General features: G+C 34.2%; 2 protein-coding genes across 8 annotated transcripts; both read left to right on the top strand.

The window, feature by feature from the left end:
- The first annotated feature begins 4719 nt into the window (after positions 1-4719).
- Positions 4720-12999, top strand: LOC114727797 (uncharacterized). Of its 4 annotated transcripts, none has more exons than XM_028914544.1 (15): positions 4720-5206; positions 6021-6079; positions 6414-6531; positions 7075-7148; positions 7392-7460; positions 8046-8642; positions 9461-9575; positions 9618-10005; positions 10243-10307; positions 10888-10967; positions 11252-11356; positions 11662-11801; positions 11929-12057; positions 12321-12473; positions 12567-12999. In XM_028914544.1, the coding sequence occupies exons 1-15, from the start codon at positions 5023-5025 to the stop codon at positions 12709-12711; spliced, it is 2421 nt and encodes an 806-aa protein (XP_028770377.1). In that variant the 5' UTR covers positions 4720-5022; the 3' UTR covers positions 12712-12999. The 4 variants fall into 4 exon arrangements, with proteins under 4 accessions (XP_028770377.1, XP_028770378.1, XP_028770375.1 ...); XM_028914545.1 differs by having other exon boundaries at positions 9461-9476; positions 9636-10005; XM_028914542.1 differs by having other exon boundaries at positions 4721-5206; positions 9461-10005.
- A 1810-nt stretch (positions 13000-14809) lies between these two features.
- Positions 14810-19370, top strand: LOC114727799 (probable E3 ubiquitin-protein ligase RHB1A). 4 transcript variants are annotated; one of them, XM_028914551.1, is made up of 4 exons: positions 14810-15004; positions 15897-16085; positions 17294-17663; positions 17793-18286. In XM_028914551.1, exons 2-4 carry the CDS (start codon positions 16023-16025, stop codon positions 18047-18049), a joined length of 690 nt encoding a protein of 229 aa, XP_028770384.1. In that variant the 5' UTR covers positions 14810-15004; positions 15897-16022; the 3' UTR covers positions 18050-18286. The 4 variants fall into 4 exon arrangements, with proteins under 4 accessions (XP_028770384.1, XP_028770383.1, XP_028770382.1 ...); XM_028914550.1 differs by having other exon boundaries at positions 14810-14956; XM_028914549.1 differs by lacking the exon at positions 14810-15004 and adding an exon at positions 15041-15118.
- The last annotated feature ends 665 nt before the right edge of the window (positions 19371-20035 follow it).

Genomic DNA, 20035 nt, shown 5'->3' on the forward strand with positions numbered 1-20035 from the left:
ATAGGATCAGAAAAATAATTAGCAGTGATTTTTATGATATGACGCATCACTCTGGTATTTTTTAATTGTTACTTGTAGTAGTTTCTCACGTGCCAAAGAGATCATTGAATGCATAAATTTTTTCAATTCTACCCTTATTAAATACTAGTATATTTTTTCTTACTCATTCCTTCTTTGTTCTCGTTTACACTTGTCTCTCTTAATTAATAGGGAGAGAATTGCAAATAAAGCATTAAAAAGGACCAAAATCTCTTTTTACAGGTGATAATTAAAAAAGATTAGAGTGGTAATTCGGCAAACTATTATCGGAACTTAAATTGGAGCAATCGTTTAACATAATTTGACTATTTTGTTAAAAAAAAAAAAAGAGCACCATTTAAATGTGAAATTCAGCTTTTGTGGGGAAAAAATTAATAATCTGGATGGGTTGATATGCTTTATATGCTATCTCTAATCTTTAATATAAAATTTAGTTTATAATTTTAAATTATAAATTAAATCTTATATTAAGAATTGAAGATAGTATTGTTTAGTGTGTACTAGACAACATGCCTTGTTCTATACAAGTTTAGATATAATTATGTTGCACTTGCTACAAAAATGCTAATTGATGCCGAGGACCGTAGTTTATCTTTCTATAAATTGAAAATCCATTTTAATTCTTTGATCCTATAATCTTTTCATACTCATGTCATGTGAGTTTTGGAGTGGGATTAGAGATAGTAATATTTTTATTAATTAAATGTTACTGCTTCTTGTCTCTTATTCTTAACGTGAGATTCAGTTTGTGGTATTGAATTACAAACTTAATGTTATAGAGGTAGTTTTTTTTGGGAACTATAAGCCTACAATATAAATAATATTTGAATGATCAGATCTGCAATAGGTATGCGAAATGCTTGCAGAGCAAAAGGGAAAAAAAGAAAATAATAAAAATAGAAATATAAAATATACATCCCACTTAAATATATTTTTACTCAATGTGTCATTTTTCACTTTACGGAAACTTTGCAAAATTTTCATTCCATAAAATTCAAACTTGAGTGTATAAAATACTTTTAGCTGAATAATTAATAAAGTGCTTCTCAAATGAAGAAACAATGATACAAGAGATGAAAGAATAACCGGAATATACTTACTTTTTTCTACTCATTTATTCTTTTATTTCTATTTTTTTAAGAAAACGATTACAGCTATGAATTTTCACTCGTGAAGCATTTGATTTTGATCGCATATTGACTCCAGATCATTAAAATCACTCTCGATTACTTATTTCTTCTTTCTCTTTTTATCATTAAAATTATTTCATTATTAGTAAAATAATGATCTTGTAAGCTGTAACCAATTTATTGAGTCGACAGAATTACTTTCCCAATTTCTTACTCCCTCCTGTCCACAATATGGATGCGTGGTGTTTGGTGTCATTTCCTGTGGCGAGATTAATATATGGCCTCCACAAAATCACTGTAAGCTTCAGTCTTTCATAGCAAAGGTTCCCCGCCGCCGCAACGACCGCCACGAGCAGCCACGAGCCGCCACGAGCCACCAGCTCTTTGTCCCTGTCTAAAGCACCAGGCAAGGTAAATGGTGGGGACGTCTCCATTTTCTCTTTCTCCCATTTTCGTCTTATCCCTTCGTCAGATGCCATTGTTGTACGGAATTTGCAGCAATTTGTGGCCTGGCCTTGGTTGAGATCAAGATTGGGGATTTTCGTGTCTGTTACCCACATTCCCAGTTATCAAGTTTTAGGGATATAGGCAGTGATGGATTTGAACGTACGTCGGCGTCAGGCTCTTCTGTACGCAATATAATGAAGAAGATGAATTTTGTCTTTGCAAACTGTATGAGGATATTTAGATTAGCTTTTTGAGAATAATTTCATGGTCTACGCGAGGCGTATGTAAACTACGTTAATCCAATTCGAGAAAAATTTAGGCACGTACATTCTAAATATTTTTTAAGATTTTTAATACAAGAGTTAGTTTGATATTTAATTTAATATTAAATACAAGACTTTAAATTCATTTTGTTTATTGTATTTATCAATTAGTTAATAGACATGATTAATATAAGTATTTTGAGAAAGATAACACCTGTTTGTTATAAAAAAAACTAAATTATAATTTTTTTAATTTATTTAAATTAGTTAATTAGTTTTTCTATATATAAAAGTTATGATTAGCATGCATCGATCCACTTGTAATTTAGGCTGTTTCTTCAAGTTGTTATTTAAAACGTTTGAATTCGTACGGAGTTCAAAGGTGTTTGTCGGACGTAAGTTGTTTTGGGCCACCAGTCCGATGTAAGTTTTTATTTGGGGACAACCAGACCAATTTAAGTTTTGAGACAAACATTCCTACACGTATTCATATAAAGAGGACATGAGGGTCAAAGGTCAATTGCGAAACCACCTTTTTAAATAAAACAAGAATTAAAAAAAAAAAAAAAAGGATGATCGTTCACATTCTGCACACGACACGGCTGCACAGTCTGAAATAGCGTCTTGGGCAAAGAAAAAAAAGACTTGCTTGCGTTTTGAATCCAAGTGTGAGTAATGAGAAGAAATTCTTTCTTAGATAAATCTAAACATTGAAATATATGTTGTGCGGGCGTGTCTGTTAAAAAACTATTGCACTCAAAATGCACGTATTGTCAAACTCATTTTTACATTTATTTCTAAATATTTTCTCAGTGTCATAAACTGCAATATAATTGCCCTCGAATACAAGACAAAGTGTAATATTATTACACAACACAGTACTGGAATAAGAAACCTGCACCATATAGGTAACACACCAATATAATATGATAAGAAAGGATGTGTCTCCCTTCACAAGACAAGTGCACCCGAGCTAAAGATTTTTAATTAATTATTTTTAAATAAAAAATTATCCTTTCAGAAAATAATAGTTAAGAGATTATGTTTATTTTAAATTCTATGCTCATTAAAGTAATTATTTTAAAAAAATAAATCTGGATTTGGATTATTTTAAATCCATATCACATTTGGATTATCTAAATTTAATGAGTTTAAATTCATTCCTTAAATTACTTCTTTGGACAGAGCACCACCTTCTATTTTTACCACCGTGCTCACAACTTTCCTTACCTACAGCCTTCGATTCTTAATATAATTTTTTTTTTAGTTCTAAATATAAAAATCTAATCCACTTTGTCTTTCATATTTATTCATTTTTTTCCAGGATAGTCCTTCTAATAATGTAGTTCTAGCCAACAACATTGATTATCAAGGATATTTTAGGAAAGATAACACCTATTTATTACGAATAACTAACTTAACTTATTTTTTTAATCTTCTCAAATTAGTAAAATGATTAGAAGGGTTTTGATCTTTAATTTATATAAAGTAGCTTGGCATCACTCTTGCAGTACAGTTTAATAACCACATAAGGGGATATTTTCGTTCAGATGACTTGGCCGTTTTTTCATTCCATGCTCAGGACTCAGGAGGAAGCTAGAGATAGATTTGGCTAAGAATTGTGGCACATTTTACGACCAATAGTTTCTTTTCCTTATTTTGTGCATAATTATATTTTTGGATCCAGTTGTGAGATGCCAAGAACAACGTGGGAAGTATAGTAATTACTTGATGGGCTTCCATGACAAAGAGCTTTCGTATTACAAAGTTATTAGTCTTTTGTTCAATCTATTGGAAGAAATTAGAAACAATTAAGCATGATTACATAGTTAGCTTCATATGATCATGTGTCCAGAGACAGTAAATACTATTTTTAGTTCTTAGTATAAGAGCCAGTTGATTAATTTAAATAAATTAAATAAGTTTGGTGAGTTAGTTATTTGTAATAAATTAGTATTATCTTTCCTAAAACACTCTTACTAATCGTGTATATTAGTTAAACTATCATTTGATAGAATCTTTAATATGCACAACTACTATAAGGACTGTTTTAAAAAAAAAGATAAATAAAAAAGATAAAATGAATTAGAGTATTATATTTATGATTAAATTAAATGTCAAACTTTTAGTATGTGCTAGCATGTTTACATAAGCACTGATATTATAATTATGTCCCATTCCACCCTATATATTGGAAATTACGCTTTACACCGAAAATTGTGAACATATTGGTCTTATTGGCTGAATTCTATTCTATTTTCGAGATTTAGTCTTTTTATTATATTTTAAATATGATTTTTATGTCATTTACAAATTTTAGTTCACGTAATTTAATAAGGTGTGATTGCGATTATGTATTTAAATAATATAAAAAAGCATCTTTTAAAATTTGAAATAAAATTATATTTGTTAATATGGAATCAATAGGACATGCATTTTGGTTGGGAGGAATTATTTAGAATAATATTATGATTAGTAAAGAAAAAAGTAACGTTGGCCAAAAAAAAAAAGAAGAAAAAAAGTAACAATTAATGAAAAAGAAAATAAAAAAAGAAAGACAATCATGCGTCGTGAATATCCGTGTCGAACCAGAGGATTCGATCGTACCATCTCTGAAGTGCTTTGTACTTTGCTTCCCCAGCATTATCGACATTCTTCAATTTAGTTATTTATTTTTTAATATTTTTATTATCTCTTTCCTGACTAACCAAAAGGATGAAAAACGCAATTAATTCTGAAATTTCCTATCAGAATATCAGATCCTGCCCCACCCTTGATTGACTTACCGGCCGAAGTCTTCTCTCGTGAGAAATCGAAGTCAACCATTCGACTGCTAGACACTCGCCTCTTCCCGCGTGAGACAGAACCAGTAAAGTCTCCGCTATCGATTCGTCAGTCTTCAGTTTCGCCCCATTAGTGGACGATTCAGCCCAGAACTCTCGCAAGGCCATACGTTTAGTAAATTAAGAAGAAAAATCTCATTTTTTTTCACTGTTTTGTGTTTTCCCTTTCCTTTGTCGCATCCTCCTTATCAAGACTTTATTTTTTTTTTGAATTAGTCCTAATTCAACCAGTATACATTTCCATCATTCCATTAGTTAGGCTCCTATGGTTTCTTAATCGCCCCCTTTGATAGAAAAAAGATGCCTTTCAAATCGATTCTATGCTCTAATCCTAACTGGATTCTTAGTATTTTGGCGCTCTTTACTTGTTTATCTGGCCTCTGCTGTGCGAGTGATCAACTGGGAACTGGCGACAGCTTCACTGTTTCCAGCTTCAGCTACCCAGAGACTACTCTCAGGCCCTTTGATTTGCGATATATCAGAGGTGAGCGGGTCAATTGGTAGCGGCCCTTCTGTCTATATGCTTATTTTCTCCGTTCTTATTGTTCATAGAACACTGCAAGGTATACAGTCTAATGCGTTATCGCTGAGTCCTAGGGAAAATAGGCGAATTCATGGGATAATGATCGGTATTTCTGGGTTCTTTTAAGCTCATTCACTTCCAGTTTTGTTTTTTTTTGCCTGTCAGTTTTATTTAATTCCAGTCTTGTATTGTTGCTATTGAAGAGTCTTCGGTTAATCTCTCCAAGATATAATGAAGGAAATGGTTATGCAATGCTTCGGTGTTTCTTCGTGATAGAGCTTATATCAGAATTATAAGTGGCAATTTAGCTAGTGGTACTGATGATTTTAGTCTTGTGTTTTCTATGGAACAGGAGATTCTAGCTGGATTACTTTCACTTCAAACAATGGCTTGCATGTGTAGATTGTCATTCGTTGTCATAGAAATTTCAGAAAACTTAAATGTACTTTTTTTCCCTCCGTTTCTGTGTAGTGAGAATTTAAATATTGGGTTTCGTGGAATTTAAGATTTATATGTAGCTGATATCCATCAAATCCTCAAATGAGCAAGATATCTGGTTATGCTTCGTATGCTATTGCTAATTTTCCAATTGGAGAAATGAGAAATATTTACTCAGGAGGCTGAACTTTTTCCTCTGCTTTAGGGAACTTTAATTTGTTGGTTCATAGATCTATTATACTGGAGAAAAAGGAATCAAGAAAAAATAGTTTGCTGCTGACTGTGGACTTACACATGATCTTACATGTCTATTGTGGTTCTTTTTTTCTTATTCCAGTTGATTTGCCGACATGGTTTTCTGCAGTGTTCATAGCATTGAACTCAGATGTAGACCTTGTAAGTATATTTACTATTCTTAATAGATAGGATTACCATGGAACACTGACATTGGGAGCAACAGCAACTATGCTTCTTTTGATAAAATTTCTTTATTGAAATTCTGTTTCCTCAGTTTGTTTGTCTGTTTATATTGTTAGGTACTTCATGTGGTAAAAAATGTAAATCAAATAGTTGTCTGTGAGAAGAATAAATATCCTAAATGAATTTCATTGAAATTTTCTTTTATCTCTTATAATTGAATTTGTGTGTTAAATTTATTTTTCTTGTGCTACTGAAAATATGCCTGGAGAACCCAATTTTAGGACACGCTTTTTCTGTGCCTTTTTTTCAGGATGTCACAAAAGTGGAAAAGGTTCCAAAAAGCATGTTGCCGATAGCATGTTTTAGAGATGGCAGCCCTCCGTTGCCAGATGCCTCAAATATTTCCCTGAAAGAGTCGGCCATCTCAGGTAGACCTTTAGCTGGTTCAACTTAGTCTATCTGAAACACTCTCAAGTCTGAGCACGGATATTATATCCTAAAGTTCCCTGTTTTGAGATAATTATAAATTTAGCTTCATTGTTCGCTTAGAAGTTATCCTTAGGACACCCTATATCTGTTGATTAGCCAGAACCATTGGAACCGCAATAAATTTTTATCATTCATTAAATTAGAATTTAGTATAACGACTTGTTTGTATTTAGTATAATTCCTCCTCACTGCTTACTTGCTTCACTATGATGATTTCTTTTGGCTATCATAATAACTTTTTTGACACTTGTTCACTAGTTCTCTGTCTACTTCTGTATCTTCTTCTTTTCAAAAGGAAAGGCAAATCAATATATCAGTTTACATAACAAAAGCTATAACAAGTTGCGCTATCCACAAACTATAAACAGTATGACTCATTCCTCACGTTTGTGCAACTCATGAATAAACATGTCTACATTTCCATAAATTTTTTTGGTTAATATGCCCTTTGTAATCCCCATTTTGTTCTCCTTTTTCTTCAGGAATGAATAATCTTTATGTGGAGCAGTGTTTTCCCATGCAGAAAAATATTACTTTGAGATTGACGAACGAGCAGGTATTCTTAGAGGTCCTTAGTAGTTTTTCTCCCTTTTGCTGCAAGAATTTTATTTCCATAAATTTATCTAGCATCTTCAAGCTTAGTTTCTCTTTTCTTTGCATGGTTGTAATGACCTGATAATATCTGCCTTGACAATAAACTGTCAGTATTATCAATGAGAAGAACTAATAAAGTTATATACTTTTTTTTTTTTTCATTTACAATATTATAGACAGAAAACATTAAAAGATTATTGTTCAGATATCTCCAGGTGTTTGGTACATTGGTCTATTCAATGGCATTGGAGCTGCTAGGACACAGTCAAAGATGGTATGTACTATTATCCCCTGTAATAACATCTATAGGTCTTGCTGATTAATTCCCTGAAGAAAGTAACTGGGGTTCCCCAGATGCACAATTGATTCGAAGTATAGCTAATTAATGACATTCTCAATAAAAGCAATTAATATATTTTAACACTTAAAACTACTGAAATGTTTTTTAAAAAGTCAATGCACTGATTACATGCTCATAGCTGTGACTCTCTTCTAACTAGTGCCATAAGAGAACTGGTTTCTAATTCTTTCCATATTGTACTGAGTCAGACACTTAATTGATTCAGTTTGTGGATAGATCAAAGCTTTATGGTTGGATATTCACAATAAAAATACAGGAATCCGTGAGTTTGTGCTTAATGTTGATATATAGTTAATTAAGCTTATTAGTCTTCTTTGTCCTTTTATCTTGGCATTTGAATCACATATGTCAGTCTCATTTATGCTGCTAGATTGAAGATTTCCGTCTTGATTTCCCCTGCCCCTCCCTCCATTCCTTTCCATCTTCCTCATGCTATTACTCTTAGCAAAGGGGCCTACAACATGCTGATGAATAGCAAGTACTTGCTTGTCCCTGCAGATTATCCGAGGTCCAACTTACTCCTTTAGTGCCAATGTAAGTGTCGAAGCATGCACTAATGTGATGATGATGGGGGAGTTCTGCAACAGTACAGTCTATCCTCTCTCGTGCACTGGGCCTGATGTCTTTGATACTTCTGACGGTGTGGCTCTCAAGCCAATGGTCAAAAGTGTAATGACATGCAGAAATAATTTTGAAACTTTATGTGTTCAGGAAGGTGGAGCAAAAGTCTACTCCTTGGATATAATGAATATGGTGGAAGAGTTCAGCATTACGGCCACAAATGTCAGTTTCAATTCCAATGCATCAACTAATGATGCAAACGATGTTAATTTAATGTGTTTAGTTCGCCATGGAGCAATGCCTTCAGCAACTTTGCATGATTATTCCAGTAATTTATATAAAGCTCCCTTGACTATACAATCACCATTGATTGGTCGTTGGTACATTGTCATATTACCACTTAATCTTGCAAGAAAAATTGGAGACTCTGCAGATAGTGATGTGAGAATCTGCTATTCAATGGAAACACGATTATCTGAATGCCCATTTGGAAAAGCTGGGCCAAATTGCACAATGGCAAGCTACAAACTTCAGGTGGGATTGTTTGCAAAACATGTATCTGCCTCTTCCTTTTGTGCTTTTAAGTTATGTGTTTTCCACCTTTAGTTTTAAGATTATGATAATACAATCTTGTCTGTGTTAGTGACATTTCTTAGATTATGGATTTGCACCTTTAAAATTGAGAAGTTTAAATGAAGACATGATTGCATGCAGTCTTATCATGATGATTATAATATAAAAATCTTGAGGAAACACTTAATCATACGATTGAGTTAACATCTACTTTCTGGTAGTGAATGAAAGACTATTTCAACATCGGAAATGTACATCTCCGGGAATGTGTTCGATTGGATGTAGAGGATAGACGAAAAAAACTTGCCTTCTCTCAGAGAAGCCATGGTAGTTCATGCCTATCTCCTTTTAGTTCCTCCTCTCAACCCCTTTCCCTGAATAAACTTAGCCCTTTCGAGATCTTTAGCACTTTGATCAATTTATGCCCTTTCATAAGATATAATATCTTCTTTTGGTACATAGCAGCATGGAGGTCTACAACATGCCCAAGCCTCTTACACAGGACAAACCTAATGGTTTTCCTCAACATGTTCATTTTTCTTTTTGGGCCATCAACATGTTCATATTATGCCTATAGAAATCAAGCTATTGGCAAGAAAATTTTCATTTAGTAAGAGTTTAATATGCAAACAGAAGAATAACTTTAAAGCAACTTTTGCCTGGTTTATTGTCATGGATTTGAGTTTAAGAACACCTTGGCAAAAACAAATTCTATGTCTTGATGCTTTGAGAATTTTACTCGCAGAAGTTATTGACAAGATAAGAATGGTTGTCTGCAGACGGTTCTAAGCAGAAGTATAAGCCCCTTTGAATCATATTATTTACCAATTGGTGGAGAAGTGTCCTCTGATTCTGCCAAGTTTCCTCTTGAACCACTTTTAAGCGGCTCACCAAATGGTGGGGAAGCAGACGGCATATGGACTTACTTTACTATGGATATTCCTCGTGGTGCAGCTGGAGGAAATATCCATGTACATCTATCCTCAAATGCGAAGATCGGTTATGAAGTATATGCTAGATTTGGTGGATTACCATCTATTGATAGCTGGGACTATTATTACGCAAACAAGTCAAGGAGGAGTGACCCATCTATGTTTTTCATGCTATATGATTCGAGAGAAGACAAAGTTGATTTTTATATTATTTACGCTAGAGAGGGGACTTGGGGAATTGGTCTACGACACCTCAATATTAACAGTGATTCTTCAAAGGGACAGACCTCCATGTCTCTTTCACTTGAACGATGTCCAAATCAATGCTCCTCTCATGGAAGCTGTAAATTTTCATTTGATGCTACTGGATTGTCATCATACAGGTTTATACGGTGGCTTTTTTCATCCTTGCCTTTTTACTGTTTCTCTTTTTCTAATCAGTTTTGCATTTTATTTCTTTCCTTTTACTTTCTGGCCAAGATATATATCTTGTTCGTGAATGGGAAGTTAGTTTTTTCATAAAATCAGATGTTAAATTTTGGAACATCCAGATTTCGTGTCTTTGTAATTTTCAGCACATGCTCTTAAGAAATTTTTATAATTTATATGTTGGTTTTCTTGGACTCCAGCTTTTGCTCCTGTGACCGAGACCATGGAGGCTTTGATTGTGGCATTGAATTAGTATCACATAAAGGTGATTGTTCATTTCAGAGAAAGATTTCTTTTAACTATCTTGGTTCAACCCTTTTGCTTATTTGCATTATTCACAAGTCATGAATGTAATACTGTTCCCTCGGCCCATGTTTGTTTGACTTCTATCATATCATACTATTATAGTCATACTTTAGTGAAAAGAAAGAAAGCAACGGTGCTATTTCCTTTCACCTTTGCTTATATTTCTTGTAGCAATCAAAATTGATCGTGGCTCCAGGTATATCATTTGTTTTACCTCTTGCTTTTTTCTGCATTTTCCTGTCTTAGATATGTTTTGTAAACATTGTAATTTATATATGATCATGATCATAGCCAAGGATCCAAATGTAAGATTTCTATCACTTAGATCATCTCTAATGATTCTATAGGAAGCCGCACTGTCAGCAAATCGTAAATAACGCTGCTTGTTATATTTGCTTGAAGCCTCACCTAATGATGAAAGTCAAATATGCTTTGCCCTTGTTCTGCCCTTCAATTTTTCAAACAAATACCTTCTCTTTGAATAAGAAAATTTTGTATCTTTTCTCCTACTATTATCTACTTACTGACAAATATTGTAGGGCATATAAGGCAATCAATTTTTCTCATCGCATCAAATGCTGCAGCCATACTTCCTGCTTTTTGGGCCCTTCGGCGGAAGGTTGTTCTTTCCCTTTACTTCAGTTTCTGGGTTTTACTTTTAGATTGATTTGATGCGTAGTTTGGTATTCTCATTTAAAGGATGAAGACTATGATAGAATTGGGAAATACATTAGCACTAGTCTCTTCTACTATGCATTTTCATGTGGGAATTAATATTCTAATATCTCCTGTGAACATTGATACGAGCATTGCAGCTAAACTTACTAGAAAATTACACTTTACTTTTTGTCTAGCTTTTATATTGTGGATTGAAATTTATAACTCATAATTTCATCTCTGCAGGCATGGGCAGAGTGGATTATATACACAGCTAGTGGAATTTCAAGTGGATTATATCATGCTTGTGATGTTGGCACCTGGTGTGCATTAAACTATAATGCCTTACAGGTTTCGTATAAGCTTCCACTGTGATCTCTTTCTTTCTTTTTTTGAATAGAAAAATTGGCAACTGTCTTGAAATTATTCAACCGTGAAGGAAATGAGAGATGATATGTGGTGTAACTGTCATGCAAGCTTTAACGAACCCCAGTTAACTGATGACTCAACTGGATAGCGCCTTAGTCTTTAAGTATAGAATCTACTTCACACGTGCGCATATACCCAATTTACTCATGTTTCAAGATGGTTCTCTTTTCTCATGTGTCTAGTTTAAGATATTACAGCGCCCTTACGATTTACTTGACAATTCTCAGTTCATGGACTTCTGGCTCTCTTTCATGGCTGTGGTTAGCACTTTTGTATACCTAGCTACCATTAGTGAGGCGTTTAAGAGGGCAATTCATACTGGTGTGGCCATCCTTACGGCTCTCATGGCTGTCACAAAGGCAACCAGGTACACCAGACCAGCAGATACTGTATATACATACGTATATGTGTGTGTAGAAAGAGAAATGTTAAAGTATTAGTTGCCATTTTCCAGCGAAGGAGTAATTGCTATTTATGTGTGCTTAATGATGCAGATCTTCCAATATCATTCTTGTGATAGTAATTGGGACTCTTGGCCTTCTTATTGGATGGTTGATAGAGCTCTCAGCAAAGTATAGGTCCCTTTCCTTTTCATTTGGAGTCCCATCGAATTTCCGTCAGAGGTGAGTTCTCTGTACTTTGATAATAGGTTGTGTAAGTACATCTTTATACTGAATAATAGCCAGATAATAGTTGGCAAAGCACGAAATTCATGTGTTAACCTGTAAGCAGCTGCACTATTTAATTTTTAACTATTATTCTTGTGTAGATTGCCTGTTTAAAGTTAGCCATAAGTTAACTCTACCTTGAATTGTGCTTCATTAGACAACTCAGCTAATGCTTAATACCAAAAGTAAGACTGCTGAATTTCTCCTGTAATCTGCAGCTTGCAAGCTATAAAGCAATGGCTCTATAATCTTGTCAAGACACTTCTGAGACGGTTCCGGTGGGGTTTTGTGCTGGCCGGTTTCGCGGCACTGGCCATGGCAGCAACAAGCTGGACACTTGAAACCAGTGAGACCTACTGGTTTTGGCATAGGTATTATTAGTACCACACCAAGCTACTCTTTTCATCCATTTGTCTCCTTTCTCCCTTGATCTCATGTTTTGGCTGTTTGGAACTGTTTCACAGTTGGTGGCATATTACAATATATACTTCTTCCTTCTTCTTCCTTTGTTCAAAAGTAAATGTTGTTGATAGTGACGAGAATCAGCTGCCGCCTTCAAGTGGAAACTATGCGCTGACTCGTCAGGATTCGTTTTCAAGAGGCGTTTAGAAGGATTTCTATACAATAATCGATTGTAAATAAAGAGGGTTAGGATTTGGCAGGGCTTTAATCGTGTGATATAGTGAGCTCATGTCACCATGTGTAAGTAACAGTGAAATACGAGATAGCGAAGTCAAATATATGGTTGCCGACTTATATGAAAGATCATAGTACTAGCCGCTAGGAGGTGAATTGTTAGGCTAAAGCTGAAGTGAAAAACCTATCAAGCAACGCAGTGTCTTGTAAATCAGCCCAAAGGGCGATAATATTTATTTTTCTTGGCAATTTGATTTGAAAGATATATTCTGCCAGCTTTTGTTACGTATTTTTTATATTTTCAAATAATTTAAGAAATTTGTACGTTTTTTCATGTTTAGTAACAAATCATCACATATTTAGTACTATCTCTGGTCCTATGACTGATTTAGGTAGATTAAGAAAATAAGTCAAGCTAGTTATTTTGTAATAAATAAGTATTGTCTTTCTTAAAATATTTTTGTTAATCAAGTTTATTAGCTAAAACTATTATTATTGGAGGGATTATCTTTGGAAAAAAAATGAATAAATATGAAAGGCAAAGTGGATTGTAGTTTTATATTTAGAACCAAAATAAAAATCAAACAAGATCTTATATTAAAGGTCAGAGGTAGTAATTCATTCCGTTGTGCTAGGTAAGTAATTGTTAGAAGTGTATATAATACCTGATTTTTTTATAGTGTTGAATGCTAATACTCTTACGGTTTTTTAATATAGGACGTAATTGTTGAGTTAATTTTGATTCTAAATATAAGATCTATTTCTTATATTTATTAATTTTTTCTAAATTACCCCTATAGATATTTCACTCAACCATAATTAAATAAGTAGGGGAGGGAGGATATTAAGAAAGATGATTACGGTGTTTTAGGAAAAACATGTCATATTTCTTATAATTAACTAACTTATCTAATTTTCTTAATCTAATTAAATTAGTTAAATAGGTCTTATATTAAGAATCGGAGAAGTATTATTTATCTAACATTCTAAATTAAGATACTGAATGTAACTGGGAAAAAATGTCGAACATATATTTTTTTTGACATTTGGGCGGCATGAATTCGGAAAGCCATTTTTATTTCCTTTCCATGACGAGTATTACAAATGTGCTTGTGTTTAATTCTGGTGTGGGGCTTTGAATCTGGCCGAGTGAGATAAATGTGCATATGCAGGGAGGGATGCGAGTTTTGACGCTTTGTTATTGTAAATATATTCCTGCAGGGGGAAAAAAAACAATATACGAATTCATGCCCCAAGAAAAAAAAATGGCAAACTTCAAGAAAATAAATATGAATGTAACTCATGCCGCTGACAACTCAAAAGTTATATGATAGGTCTCATAAAATTATTATCCTCTCATTTCTGTTGATTAAATGAATCCAAGGAAAGCTGGTCAAAAAAAAAAAAAAAGAATCCAAGGAATGTTAAAAATAAATAAATAAATAAAAACTTGGTTAGATTCTCTAATTTCGTCACTCTGTCTGCCATATGGCCGTTTTAATAATAACTGTCAGAACCACCAGAGCCGCCAAAAGGGCCTTCGTCAACCTATGTCACCCCATGATCATGAGTGAGAACGTTGGAGGTGAGGCTTTGAAATCCCAATTTACAAGTTAAAAAAATTTGCTAGTGCTCTAAGCCGATTTGACAAATGATCATCTAATATTCATAAATGAAATCAAAGTCGGTTCCTTTAAAAGGAAAAAAATTTCGATGTACTTGAGACAATTAAACTAAATTATCTTCCAATATTCATAAATCATCCATGATTCGTAAGTAAAAATAGTGGGGGTGTGACCATAGGTTGACGGAGGCGCAAGTAAAGCCGTTAGCGGGCGGCCCTGGGCGATGGTGACAGCAGCTTCGAAGTTGTAACAACAGCTTCAAAAGCGGTGGCGGCGAAAATAGGGAGGGTGAAGAAAAGAGCGGATAGTCTCAATATTTAACTTCCGTCCATGGTGTCAAAAAGTCATTTTCCCACCAATATTTACAGGAGAAAAGTTCCTGTCTTTGTACGTGACTATGTGACGTCTGACCGTGAGAGATAAGTGAGTGGAGCGTATAGCCGTATACTACTATACCATATGGAAAACCGTGGACAAGAAAGTGCAAGTTACACAACTAGCAAGCGAGCTTTGACAATCCCCCAGTCGCTTTTCTTGAAAATTGAACGCCCCAACAATGCCCACCTCTCTCTCTCTATCTCTTCCTTTCACCGGTGAGCGTTTCTTTTACGTGTTTCCTTCTCCATTTCTTGGCTTGAGTGGTAATTGGATTTTTCCTCATCTTTCTCAGACTGCTGGCTTGTGTTGTATCCACTGGCACGCAATTTTGCCTTAGGGTTTATGCGGTGAATTTCGGAACTGAATTCGATCGACTGGTTTAGCTGTTTGACCCTTTTCTTGCTTTATTTCTTGGGTTATTCCTTTCTTCTTTTTTTTTGGTCGCTTGAGTTTCCTGTGCCAAGGGGCGAGCTATGTTTTACTGCTGTGTTTAGCGATAAATCCGATTTGTTTGGTTTCATCATTTCTCTGCTTCTCTCCTTTTTGTGAGCTGATACTAATCATTCTGATGATTGTTCATTGGTTTTTTTTTTTTTTTTTAGAATAGATTAATTTTTGTTGAAATTTGTATGCTAATTGTAGCTATAATTTATTGTGATATGGATGATTTTGAGTTGAGTAGAGATACAATTCTGCGGTTACGGCATTGGCTATATTGCAACGCCATAGTGGTGCAAGAAGTCTAAAGTAGTCAGATATTGTTTAGTATCAGACAAGATATCAACGATGGTGAGATTTCCCTTTGCAGAAAGGGGAACAATTATAGCGTAATAAAAGATTACAAAAGTGGTTTCTGAATTCAATTAAAGCAATGGACAGATTAACACAATCTGTGCCAATTCATTTTCCTATTGAAGATTGCAGTGCTACGCATGTAGTTTAATGTTGTGTTTGAACTTTGAAATTCATTTTTGGCTGGTCTCAGATGCTCTCCAAAATTTTTTACATAACTAAGGGCCTGGCTGCTACTACTAACTGTGATTGTAATGATTATACACTCCGGGTTGCATATTATCCACCTGACATCTATCATTGCTTCATGAAGCAAATTTTGTTTGTTATTATATGTAAATTGATCACATATACATTCTTCAGACTTGTAGCAAAATGGACACAAGCTCTGGTTGGCCGTGATCCTCTCTCGATACCAGATAACAGGAAGGAATGAGATTATCATTGGCACTTTTGGTTAAATAGCAGAAGCAACTGCACTGCGGGAAAATGGGAGGTTGCTGCTGTTCTGCCAGAAAACCTCATCTACATGGTGCACCAGTGTATTATTATGTAAGTAATCTTCTATTTATTTTGTGTTGGACGAAAAAACAAAAATCTGTGTTTTGTGCTTCCTCATATTTCCTCTATTGATTAGAGAATATGGAATAAGATGAAAATCCATGCTCAAATGCTGAAAAATAACCCACAAAGCTGTTACTTTAATTGAAATATTACATTGTTCTATTAATAACTCCTTGAAGGGACAAGATTGGTGAAAGAAAGTTGAGCAAGTTGGATTTACTTTGTTTTCTCAGAACTGTAGGTCTTCTTTTATCTTCTTTTAATAGAAAGGTGATGAGCTAGTGGTTTTACACATCTAATTGATATCACTTGACAGAAAATTATCCTTTATGCATGTTTTACATGAATTATTGAATCTCAAAATTAGTTTTTCTCCTTTATGTTCTGTTTGAATTGAACCAAGTAAAACGGAAAATCTGTAGCATCATCCCCCTCCCCTGAAAAAAAGAAAAAAAGAAACAGAAAAAGATCTGCATGAATGGTTTTGGATGGTGTCAGCTATTAAATAAGATGAGAGTTTTATCGTAATACTACCTTCGATTCTAAATATAAGAGCTAGTTGACTAATTTGAGTAGATTAAGGAATTAAGTTAGTTATTTGTAATAAATAGGTGTTGTCTTTCTTAAAATATCCTTACTAATCAAGTTTATTGGCTAGAACTATCATTAATAGAAGGACAATCTTAGAAAAAAATAGATAAATATGAGAGATAAAGTATATTGTGATCTTATATTTAAGATTAAAATAAAAGTCAAACAAGATTTTATATTAAGGACCGAGGTAGTATGTTTTTATGTTTCTTTTCTTCAGCACCAGTGCTTCGAGGATGATAATGTCAATTTATGTAACTTGCTACCTAGTACTCCTTCTGGTTCAAAATATAAGTTAAATTTTATCCATTACGTTTATCAAGAAACTAATTAAAACAATAAATGTGTAAGGTATATATTTATTTTTCCTAATATGCCCTTATTAATGAAGAGAATAAGTAAAAGATGTAATAAATGAATTAAAGAAGAAAGAGAATATATGGGGGTAAAATTGAAAAAAACTCATTAAATGTTTGGACAAAAGTGAATGTTATCTTATAAAAAAAAAACCAACCCCTTTAAGAAAGTTTAGCTTATATTTTGAACAGGAGGGAGTATAAAATTATCATTACTGCTTCTCTTGAATTTGTATAACTCCGCCGCAGTGCCCAGCATCCTTGGAAGAGCGCGAGTCATTAACATCAAATGATGGTACGGCTGCTTCACATGGTGCTAGATTGCTAGCAGGTTTGAACTTGGAAACGGCCACACCGGATACGTTCCGGCCCCCTCCTGCACCTTTGCCATATGATGCAGTCTTTGGTCCAATATCAACAGATTCTGAATCTGGAAGAAAAACAGTTAGTGGTAGTAGTTTTGAAACATTAATTACATGTGAAGATCTTGAAGAATCGGATTGCAAAACTCAAGCAAATTCTGAACTTTTGTCTCCAAAGAAGATAGAATTATCGAAATCAAATGAATGTCATGTATTAATGGCAGAAGAAGAAGAAGTCTGTCCAATTTGCCTTGAAGGTACAAATTCTTTCGCAACTAAAGCTATATTTGATTTTCAATTTTGTAGTTGACAGGATCAGGATCACTTGGTTCTCTCTTGTTATTGACTCCTGAAACAATATATAAGAAAAATTTCTTCCAATGCAGAATATGAGGTTGAGAATCCTAAAACTCTGACGAAGTGTGAACACCATTTTCACCTATCTTGCATTCTTGAGTGGATGGAAAGAAGTGACGCCTGTCCTATATGTGATCAGGTTTGCTTTTTGCAGTTATTCCTTATTTATTTGTTTGTACATGACAGACAGAGTAGAGCTTTGTTTTTGAGCCTAAAACTTCCTGCAAACTACTCAAACCCCTCTCATCATTGGATCACACATGATGAATGGACTGGAAGTTGCTGATACTTCAGTGAAGAGAAAGTTGACAGTCAATTGAGTGAGAATTTTCTTGCAGTGACTTGTCTTTTCGAGGAAAACCTTATCTTGTTCCTTGACTGTTGAGTGGATTTTTCACTTGGTCATCCATATATATTTCTTTTATCGAGACTCAATTATTCAACTGCTTTCAGTGTAGCCCTTTCATCTCATTTCGATATAACATATAACACCAAATTTAATAAATTGCTCACTTGGACTTTATTCATGCGCGTGGCAGGATAGAAATCTACTGATGTGAAAATTCCTATGAAATGATAAAATGCGGCTAAAAGATGCGCTTATCACTAACATATAAATAAAAAGAGTGAAGTGCAATTCAGTAACTGCACTTCACCACTTCACATGGATCCTCACTTTAGAGATCGCTGTACTCCCTTTCCTTCTTGGCATTATTAATTCACACCTCAGATTGGGCATAAATCAACCTACTTGGATTTTGGGTTGAATTTTGAATGGAAACAGGAAAGGGGAGGCATCTTCACAATTATTTTAATGATTTTAGGGACTGAATTGAAGGCTTACTTGTCTGTTTGGGGACAGTGGAATTTTAAGTTTTTCAGTCACCAAACATTAAAAAAATCAAAGTGCCTGAATTATAATATGGAAAGGAATGTAGTTATTCGTTAATTAATTCCGTACTTTGGTGAAATGTTCCTTTCCTTTTGATGTTACAGGAGATGATATTTGAGTAGTCACAAAATTAGTTTGAGTTCAAAATTGAAAGCTTGCCAAAATGCTTGGACAATAGATGAAGCAAGTTCTTTGATTGTTGACGGGACGATGGTAGCTACAGATTCATTTTTAAGTTGCGGTGCATTATTATAAAAGGTCATTGTTTTAGCAAAACAGGATGCTGCGAAAGTGATTTTTGGTGAAGGGAGGAGAAGATACGGTGTGAAATTCACTTCTCTGGGATCTATGGGGATAGAAACAAGTCCCACTTCTCTGTATCTCTCTCTTCTCGCACTTTAGTTAAAATCGAATTTACACTTTTTTTTAAGACGTTTCATTACTGGCTACTTTGGGAAGAAGAAAGAGATTTTGGCAGTGTCTCTCCATATGGGAATTTCTCTTGTCCATGAAAGAATGCCTAGGAGGCAGGGATTCATATTGTGTCATGGCTTAATTCTTCTCTTTTTGGCCTCTCATTTGCTGTCTTTATTGCAGAAATTTCTGTGGTTGCTTCTTTTTTCATTTGCCAAATGTCTTTCAAATCACGCATTATTCACACGTCCATTTTATGCAATATAGTATACTTGATTATAGGCAAGGCTTCCATATTCCATTCATTTGTTTTTATTTTTTCCCCCCTCCCAAATGTTTACTGATCAATGGATTTAAAATTGGATTGGTGATTAGGTTAAGTGTGGCATTGCCAATTTTTAACTTGAACGCAGTTTAGTTGCAGTTATCTGCTCCTAATCCTAATGCCTCACGTTCAAATCCCACTATTGCCAACTTCAACTAGGGCTACACATGGGTAGGACTGGGCAGGGTGGGGTTATTGCCTGATACCCAGCCTGAAAAATGAATGGGTTGGAAAACGTAGTTCGTTGCCCAGTCCTGCCCATGAAAAGCCTTATTAAATTCGGGCTGGGCAAACACAGGCGGGCAGGGCGGGTTTTCATACCCAACAAGTCAATATATTATATTAATTAACTAATTATTTATGTCCCTCTAAATAATCTATGTAACTTTATATTAAAGTGGTAACTTGGCTTTAATTTTATTATTACTAATTAATATACTATAAATTACTTTTTGTAGTAACTAGGAAAAGTGGACTATGACAAAAAAATATTGTTTGTATATTTTATTAAACTTAATTGTTTTTCTAGTTCGTAACTCTTAAAATCATTCAAAAATAAATAAGTGTAATGAACATTGAATATTGATGCAACAGTATGTTTGGTTCAAAAAATAAATATGAGACAAATAAAATAGATATAA

Source organism: Neltuma alba, unplaced genomic scaffold (genome assembly GCF_004799145.2).
Source record: "Neltuma alba isolate B1F8T4 unplaced genomic scaffold, ASM479914v2 tig00012508_pilon, whole genome shotgun sequence".
In the NCBI taxonomy this organism is placed as follows: Eukaryota; Viridiplantae; Streptophyta; class Magnoliopsida; order Fabales; family Fabaceae; genus Neltuma; species Neltuma alba.